At 41.5% G+C, this 9820-nt stretch overlaps 1 protein-coding gene across 2 annotated transcripts in view; it reads left to right on the top strand.

Moving 5' to 3' along the window:
- The first annotated feature begins 1473 nt into the window (after positions 1–1473).
- Positions 1474–9820, top strand: part of LOC103274095 (protein ZNF365) — a 26776-nt gene continuing 18429 nt past the window's right edge. For both annotated transcript variants that reach the window (XM_008071563.2, XM_008071564.2), the window contains exon 1: positions 1474–2232. In XM_008071563.2, the coding sequence (XP_008069754.1) occupies positions 1490–2232 (743 nt within the window). In that variant the 5' untranslated portion in view covers positions 1474–1489. The remainder of the gene's footprint in view (positions 2233–9820) is intronic.

Below are 9820 nucleotides of genomic sequence, written 5' to 3' on the forward strand. Positions count from 1 at the left end.
GCCGCGGGGCGGGGGCGGGGAGAGCCGGGACCCCGGGGCAGCGTCATTGCCAGCCTGCCGGGCTTGGCAGAGTAAACGAGGGCTTAGTCGCCAACCCCGTGGACTGGGTTTACATCGGACCCATAGAAGCCTGCATACTCCGGAGTGTGGGATTACCCATTTCCTTGGCCAGCTTGCCACCCGGTTCCCACTGCTCCCCTAGAATCCTGACTTTTTCTTGACCTCTTGCCGGCCTCTTTGACCCTGAGCTGGGCCAAGGTTTTCATCTCATCCCCAGAAGATCAGCGGTTAAACATTCCGGGGTAGCCCAGGAAGAGGTTTCCCTATCTGGGAACCCAAAGCTTAACCTGGAAGCTTTGCCTGTCTGGGCCATTTGCACCTTTGCTTTGGGAAAGGTTGAGGACCCAATAACGGCACTTTCCACCCAAAGACCTTAGCGGAGTTACCTATTTGGGGGCCCAATGCTTGCTTTAGGTAGAAACCATTCCTGAAGGAAGTAGGTATGCACTGCTTACAGAATTGGGTTGCTAGCAGTCATCTGTTGCTAGGGCGAAGATAATAAAAATTCCTATAAGAAAACAAGAACTTCCTGTTATTAAGAGAGTTATGCTGATACCTACCTAGTTCAAACATGGGTCATCTCTAGATGCTGTCATGTAATACAGCATCTGAGACAAGACATCCATCAAGAACACTCTAGTAGAATAAAATTTTGGCCATGGTCCCACTTATGTAAATGGTATTTGACACATTGGGTCCCCAAATTTCAGTAAAGCTCGAGTGTGGGGACCGTTTTTACAATACTTGATTTATGACATCATAGCAATAATTCAATGAAAAAAACTAAAGGCAGAAAGGTTGTATGCTTAATATTACTATGCCCAGTTTCAGTAATATTTTCTACACTTGAGGGAAAACCACTGAGTTTGCTCTCTTAGGACAATTCTCATTTAACAATTCATGAGTTCTCTCTTTTTCTTGTATTCATGTATATCAGGTTTGCATCAGTAAAATAGGGCACAATTTTGCATTTAGAATGCTAAGTTCAGAAGGGCAAGAAACTTGAATTCCACATCAGTGTTTGTCACTTTCCATCTGACCCTGGATTAATTGCTTTACCTCCTTGCTCCAATTTTCTCATCTGTGAAAAGGGAATGTTAACTACCTTTTTTATTCTAGGCAGGAGATGGCAAACTTTTTCTGTGAAAGTGGCACATAGAGAGTCTTTTGGGCATAGAGTCTCCTCAACTACTTATCTCTGCCATTGTAGTGTAAAAGCAGGAGTAGACAATATAAAAATGAATGTGGCTGGATTTGGCCCATGGGTTTTAATTGCAACATAAAATATTATATGCAAAAGTTGCTTGAAAGCAAAAAAGTCTCTGCCATCATGGAGATGAACAACAATCATTTCAGTGTCATTTTTTTCCAACAGATGTATATAAACTACCTGTTTTTCCAACCCCTCCCCCCCAGGACTTTTAGAGTAATGCAACAGAAGGCTTTTGAGGAAAGCAGATATCCCTGGCAGGAATCCTTTGAGAATGTTGCAGTGTGCCTGCCATTCCGCTGCCCGAGGTGTGGAGACCATACCAGATTTAGAAGTTTGTCATCCTTGAGGGCCCATCTGGAATTCAGTCACAGCTACGAAGAAAGAACCCTCTTGACAAAATGCAGTCTCTTTCCATCTCTCAAAGACACAGACCTAGTCACTTCCTCAGAACTCCTGAAACAAGGAAAATTGCAGAGCAGTGGCAACGTGGTAAAGCAGAAACCAAGCTATGTTAACTTGTATAGCATTTCTCATGAACACTCCAAGGACAGGAAGCCATTTGAGGTGGTGGCAGAGAGGCCTGTGTCCTACGTGCAGACCTACACTGCGATGGACCTACGCACAGACTCCCTGGATGGGCCACGGTCGAGTCCTGGACTTCCCACCTCAGACACCAAAGCTGCTTTTGAGGCACATGTCAGAGAAAAATTCAATCGGATGGTCGAGGCTGTGGACAGGACCATCGAGAAGAGAATCGATAAACTCACCAAAGAGTTGGCCCAGAAAACTGCAGAACTGTTGGAAGTTCGGGCAGCTTTTGTGCAGCTGACTCAGAAGAAGCAGGAAGTTCAGAGACGAGAGCGGGCCCTGAACAGACAGGTGGACGTGGCTGTGGAAATGATAGCTGTGCTGAGGCAACGCCTGACAGAATCCGAGGAGGAGCTTCTTAGGAAAGAAGAGTAAGTGGTGCTGAGACAGGATGCTAGCCCATTGCTCCAGGAACCTGTCCCCCATGCTACAAGGCTCTGTTCAACCAGGTTTGGTTTGTATTATTTTCAGGTGCCTTGAGTGCATTTCATTGATATAGTTGAACCAGGAGACACAAGGCTTTGATATTATTTACCCTTTCTGTGTAGGGTCTGCAACCAGCAACATTAAAGTCAACATATTTAATTCCTTCTCACCTGGGAAGCTGTGAGCCACAGATAATGTTTTTAGACAGGGGAGTAGCACAACCTATCCAAGGTGGGATCCCTTCTTGGCACCAAATGGTGGGCAAGGGTGAGGTGAATGGAAAGGCAGAAAGGGTGCTGGGTGAGCCATTCCTTCTTGAGATAGTCTCCATGTTATAAAGTCAGGAACCTGAAATGCTGTCTTCTTCAAGTATAAACATATGCCTCAAGTCTAAGTTTGGTTTATTTGCCATTTTGGTCTATCTGCCCATGTTAATTAAATGTTGATAGCTGAGAATCCAGTTCATTATAGTTTATACTTGGGAGAAGCAGACATTAGGAAAGACATTCTGATGTTATACTTCTATGGTTTAAGTTTGAGAATTTTCTTTTGGTAAAATAATGTGTGATATTAGAATAAGTGTTGCCCCTTGCAAAGAGTTGAGACTGGTTTTCACAAGCTATGGATCATAGAAGCTATTGCTTTGAAAAAGTCATCATACTTGGATAAGCAATTTCTTTATCAGTAGTGTAGATTTAACCCAAACTAGAAAATAATACATAACAATTCAGTGTATTTCCCAAATACAGAATGACAAATTTAATGTAAATGGAGGTTCAGAATTCATGGAATCAAAAGACATAAAAATTGATAAGAGTAAAACATTGTAGAAGGTAGTTCTGCTACTGAGATTGATTTTCATCCTTTCTTTGTCCTCTGCCACTCTTCTATCTTGTGTTGTCTCTTAATATGTAATAATTAACACTTCTTGAGAAGTCCTATATATCCAAGAGATCATAACGTGTTGTTGCTAAGTGCTTACATTCTACTTTGAGGGGAAGCCTAGACTTTTTTTGTTCAGATTAGATATTTTAAAAATTATATAGGGAGGATAGATTTGGGTCAGCTGCTGATTTACTTTGCCACTAGAGAAATGATCTCAAATGAAAAATATTTTCCTTTTGGCTTCTGGTGTTTCTTGATAGAAAGTCAGTGTCTTGACCCGTTAATGGCCACTTGTGTGAAGTAACCCCTAGGGTGAACCACACTGCATTGCTGGAAATACAGCAATTGGGGTTGTTCTATGTGTAACCCAAACCTAGAACTAGAATCAAATTAGTAATATTTTTGTTGGATTCAAGGGCAGTGAGTTAAAAAAGGGAGTCCAATTAATTTTGTGCATTTATTGTTGTATCATGTTTATTAATTACACAAATAATGAGTGTGAGATTTGATGTGGTGGTTGCTTGGAGTGTAGAAAGGCAAGATGATAGGAGGGATATGGTTAAATATAGGTTATTGTCAAGGATATAACTTTTGCTTTGGGTGGTAGGTTCCAGGTTGCCTTATTATTAAAAATAACCAAATAAAAATGAGCCATACATGGGTCAGTTGTGATAATATGTTATGGTGAATCCAAGGTTGTCCCCTGAGCACCAAGTAAAAAACGAATACAGACTTGTAAAAAAAATTTTAATGAGATAAAGTTGTATGTGTTAAAAATATCCTCTCCAATCCCATCCTCCAGAGTCAGCCACTGTTAAGTTCAGTAAATGTCCTTCTGGACCTTTACTGTGTATATGCAAGCATATGTAATTTATGCACACAGAGTTTCTATGTTTTTCCAAGTGAAATCATGACACATCCTATTCTTCACTTGCATGTGAAATTGTTATTGTTGTAACTTATGTCTCAGGCATCTTTTGTGCACTAAATACAGAATTATGCCATTCTTTTTGACTGTCGCATGGTATTCCGTGGTATGAATGCATCATGATCCATCTAACAAATTTGCTATTGATGAAGACGTAGCTTTGCTCTATTTTCCTAGTATTAAAAATAGTGCCTTTCTTAATATCCTTGTACATGTTCACATTTTTGTGAGTATACCTGAGGGTAAATTACGAATTGTTTTTTAGTATGTCATTTATCAGAGAAAAGCAGTGATTAAAAAAAAAAAAAACACACTTGGAATAAAAATGCAGGAAATGACCTTAAACTTTTAAACATAAAATAAACAAAGTCTTTATTTTTTAAAGACTTTACTTGGGTCTGTCCCATCAGTTTCTATATTCAAGCCTCATATAATCACTCTCTCTGTGCATCAAATGGGACTGAAAGAGTCTTGTTTCCAGGGAGGACACTGGAGCTCTTGGTTCGAGCGAGTGACTGTGGACAGCACCCTCAGTGTGTACAGTGTCTGGCCTTCCCTTCCTCCCCTCGCCATCTGAATGGGGACACAGAGCAAGCTGCCCATCTGCCACACCATTGACACCGGGTTGATTTGACTGGATCTGCCTGTCTAGTTGGTGCTCCTTCCCTCCTCACCGCTCCCTCTGTGAGCTATAACTTTCACCAAAGAGGTGGCCTTTCAGCTACAGGAAGACCCTATTTGGCCAGGGTACACACCAGGAATTGTGCTCCCTGCCAAACACCTCCACAGGAGTTCTCCAGTCCCATTTGTGAGAGAAAGTGGGTTGTTACCATCACATGCACAATTGACTTACACTCTGGGGACCCTTGGAAACACAGATGGTAGATTTGGTTTTAAAAATGCAAACATCTATTATTTAACATTCCCATAAGGCTCTCCTGCTTATGGATTTTTCCTTCAACCTCAAAAATCTTTTCTTTCAAACTGAAATAAAAGACTCCAGGGCTGCTTCTGCCCCAAGGTCCTCTATGGACCAAATCAACTTGATTTGTAGAAATCATATGTATACTCTGTCACAGAGGAAGTTGTTTGAATTGGCAATACAGTTGAGCCTTGAATGACTCAGGTTTGAATGTGCCACTGAGTTTTAAACTGTGATATGCAGATTTTTTTGTGCCTCTGCCACCCCTGAGACAGCAAAACTAATCTCTCCTCCTCCTCCTCTTCCTCCTAAACCTGCTCAATCTGAAGAGCATGAATAGGAAGACCTTTATGATGATTCATTTCCACTTAATGAAGAGTAGATATCTTTCCTCTTCCTTATGATTTTCCTAGTAACATTTTTTCTCTAGCTTACTTTAGTGTAAGAATACAGTTATATAATACATATATACAATATGTGTCATTTATGTTATCGGTCAACAGTAGGCTACTATAAGTTTTTGTGGATTCAAAAGTTGTATGCAGATTTTTGATTGTATGAGACACTAGTGCCCCTAACCCCTAGGTTGTTCAAGGGTCAGCTGTGTTTTGTACTTTTGTACTGGCAAGTCTCACTTTATCTCTGTAGAGAGGTATCTATATGTCTTGGGAGTGTAAATCCCAGAAACAAGTTGTTCATTGTCTTCACAAAGTCAGTGTGACTTTAAAAGTCCAGTTGAAACAGATACTTACTTATTGAAGAGTATTTGGAGCTGCTGGAGAGCACTACCCATAATCAGGTAAATCAATCCTGGCAAACTTGCAGTAAGGTATCTCTTAACAAGAAAGGATGAACTTGGTAGCTAGTTGCTGTCTGAGTTGGTCTCGTGAGGTTTAGAGACTGAGTGTCATCCCAAATTTACTTACACATTCTTCTGCCTGTAGGGTTGGGAAGTCCCGAGTGCTCTGTAATGTGCTCAGCACTGTGCTAGGTGTGTGTAGGGAACATAAAATGCTTGGTGTCTTTCCCTAAGTTGCTTATGCTTTGTAGGAAGAATAAAGCACACCTACAAACACGCTCATGTCCAAACCCAGGAGAGTTTTGCTTCAAAATAAGCCACAGTTTCAAGCTGATGAAATATTAGAGAACAGATTTTTCAGCATGTAGAGGCCACACTGAGGGAATGAGGAGGAGGGATGGAATTTTCACTGATGACTAGAGGAGAATGACCTTGAAGGGACAGCAGAGGGCTGCTAGAGGTGGCCTGTGGGTGGACCATGTGATTTTTGATTTGAGAACTGGAAGGCACCTCTGTCTTCTTCAGGGTACCACGCTCATTTTACAGATGCAGAAAATAAAGCCCAGAGCAGTGGAATGACTTGCCCAAGGACAAAGATTTAGTAGCAAAACTGAAGCTGGAATCCAATTTCCCTGTCTCTCTGCCGAGTGCTTTTTCCATTAGTTCGCTATGTCCCAGCCAGACTTCTGAAAATGTGGGGGTTTTTTTGCCCAGAGCGTCAAGACTTATGTAATACTGAATGTGGCCCATTTTGGAACAGGCTTGCTTCTTTGCTATTTTGAGAGGGCTGCCACGGTGACATCATTTATTTTTCTGATGTGATTAGAGAAAATGTCAGCTGGCATCTGAGGTGTTGGGAAGTAGGGAAAGGGTGGCGTCATCAGCGTGGTGATGACACTAAACTTCCGGAAAACCCAGCCCAGGGTTTTTCACTTGTCTCTGCTGTCCTTGCTCAGTCAGGGTGGGGCCAGTGCCATTGCAGCCTTTGATTTCAGCGAGAGACCTCTTTGTGATTCCATCTCTAATTTCCATCTTACCCCTTGCGAGCAACATTAGATATAATCTGTTTTTTTTCTTCCTTCTTTGTTTGCCCCTGGAATCATGCAGAAGAGAAATCTTTATTGAGTACCCACTGAATACCAGGTACTGTACTAGGTTCTGTTCATATGGTAGTAAACCATATGAGTCCAGTTCTTGCCTTCATGGACCTAATAAACCAGAAGAGAAAATGAACATTAAGCAGATGATTAGTGTTGTAATAAAAGACATAGCAGAGAGCTAGTTAATATCCAGTTTGGTTTCTGTCCATAGCTGGCTTTGGCATGCTGGCAAGATTGACTTGGTGACTTGCTTTGTACATCTAAACCCTCCTGCCATTTAATTAAGTCATTCCTAATTTTTGATGAGCTAAAGTGGTGAGTAGGCAATGCAGTGTCCAGACCGATCCATAGTTAGGGAGCAGGCCAGGAAAAGTCATGTTGAATGTAGAGGTCAGTGGGGCAGAGAGGGGTCTGTTTGCTCTATGTTGCTAATTCATGCATATAAATGGAGTTCTCTCTTTTCAGGCTGTGTTTTGTGCAGACTTACACACTCACGAGAATACACTAGATGTCCAACATGCCCTCTTAGGGATGGCACATGGTGAAATTTGGGCACCCAGGAAAATGTTCTGTCTCTTTGTTTCTTCCTATCTCCTTTTTTCTCTATCCCTACCTCCCACCACATCCCCTCTTGAAGCTTATGGTGCTTAGACTATAGGATTGGTCTACTTAGAGCCAATAGGAATAATGTGATTTTCTCAGGAGAGTTAAGAGTAACAAGAGTAGAGATGGGCCATTGCTCCAGATGTGCGGCTTGTGCAGAATTGGGCCTGCGGGACCCCCAGGGGAGCATGGGCACTGACTTCAGGCCCTGAATTTGCAGCCAGGCTTCCTGTGCCCTAAGGTGGTTGACTCTTGCTTTGGGATCTGCCTTGTGGCTGACATTACAGTCTTTCTGAGGTGTTCTGTGATCAATAGCTAGACTATTTTTAGCCCAAGGTATTTTTACCATTTCATATTCCTCTGAAGAGGCTCATAAATCAGTCATGCAAAATGAAATTTAAATAACTTGGTAGAGCTTTGCCTTTGGGAGGAGAAGCCAGTGTTAAAGTGTTTAAGAATAGAAGAGAGGCTCAATTTTAGATCCCACCTCCAGTCCTGTAGGAGGCACCTGTAGGTTATTCATTGGTTTCTGCCCAGTACTTGTCTGGCAGAAAGAAGAAATTGAAGAATCTTTGTGTTGGTTCATGCTTTTCAAACTAGAGATATAGTTGCACATTTCACGCATTCAGCAGAAACTCATGGACCCCCTCTTGTGTGCTGGGCTCATGTTAGGTGCCAGGGTACCACAGTGAAGGAGCAAAGACCCTGAACTCACTGACTTCATAGTCGAGTAGGGTAAGTGGCATAGCTGGTTCTGTGTGATGTGCATGGTGATAGGGTACAAGGTTCTATGGCAAACATGCAGGACATCTCATGTACATCAGGGCGTGTGTCTGGGAATGGTCTCTAGCAGGAGAGCCTGAGGTTACAGGAATCATGAAGGGTGGGGGCTTGGGAAGGGCAGGGGGCATGACCCTGGCAGAAAGAACAGTAGATCCAAAAATAAGAGTCTGGCTCGGTGCAGAAGAGAATTCAAATAGACATAAGAAATGGTTTACAGATTATAATATGTGATAGGATCAGTGTGTTGTCCCTCATTAAAATGCATAGTTCAGTGTCTATGCAAAATTGCAGTGAGCACCACGGTACATTAATGCACATTTCTGTCAGTCTCTACAAATGCTTCTAGGGTATGTTGTTCATGTGATAGCATGCCTTTGACTTTTCTGAATTAACTTATCTTTAGCTCACCTCAGAAGAAGTAATTGAGGGTTTCCTTCTCTAAAAACATAAAATAATATTATCGGTGTTTCAACCTCATGATCATCGTGTTAATGAATGAGTGCATGAGTGAACAGATATTTTTTCTGACTAAAGCTTTGGCTTCATGGAAAGGGCTTTTTCACTCAGTGCCCCCTTCAACCGTGTGGTTTTCTGAATGCCTGTGAATCTGACAGATTTGCAGATTCTATTTAATAATGAACTTCAAGGTCAGTTTCTTATACTATACTGATAATTTTTTTAATGTCAAATATTGCTTTAAATAAACATGTCTTCCTCAGAAGCCTAAAACGTTGGATATGATCATATATAACCTTGTTTTTTTCCCCCTTTGAATAAATAAGTTAAAGCTGGAGCCAGAAGTGGCCTAGCACTGGTTAATTTCCCCAAAACTGGTCTGTAGCCATACCCTGATTGAGTTTCACTCAGGTTTGCCCATATCATCTCATCTGGCCTTCCAGCTTCCCCACTGTATTCTGAGTCACAGGGTTGAGAACCTCAAATAAAACCACACAAGTCTTTTACTGTTCTGTCTGATAGCATCATATTATTCTTTTTTCTTAGTCACCCTCAACTAGCTTTGTAACTACAGATTTATTTCAGTGCTTCCTTATCTCAATACCTGCCTCTCCCACTACATGTATCCATTGCATGTTAATATCAATAACATACATATATTTTTTTAGAAAGCAAGATTTATTGAGAGGACAGAAAAGCTCCCACAGTGGGAGGGGACCCGAGGGGTTGCCCCAATAACATATTTTTATGAAAAATGATTATTTTCCCAGAAACAATTTAGTGAAAAGAGTGGTATTGTTTTAAAAGTTTATGTATGACTTCATAGAAGGCAGCTGAACTTCAGTAGTTATACATTCAGGCTGTTGCAAATGTGCTGTTTTGGTTGAAATACATGAAGAAAATCTAGTCTCACACAGATAAATAATAGAAAAATGGAGAGGTATTTTAGTAGTCTTTTCAGATTGTAGTGGATATTTTGCTTTAATCCCATGTCAAAGGTGACAATTGGTCCTTCCTTCCTTTCTTCCTTCCTTCCTCCCACCTTTCCTCCCTCCCT

Source organism: Carlito syrichta, unplaced genomic scaffold (assembly GCF_000164805.1).
Source record: "Carlito syrichta isolate Samal-C Ts95f unplaced genomic scaffold, Tarsius_syrichta-2.0.1 Scaffold314373, whole genome shotgun sequence".
In the NCBI taxonomy this organism is placed as follows: Eukaryota; Metazoa; Chordata; class Mammalia; order Primates; family Tarsiidae; genus Carlito; species Carlito syrichta.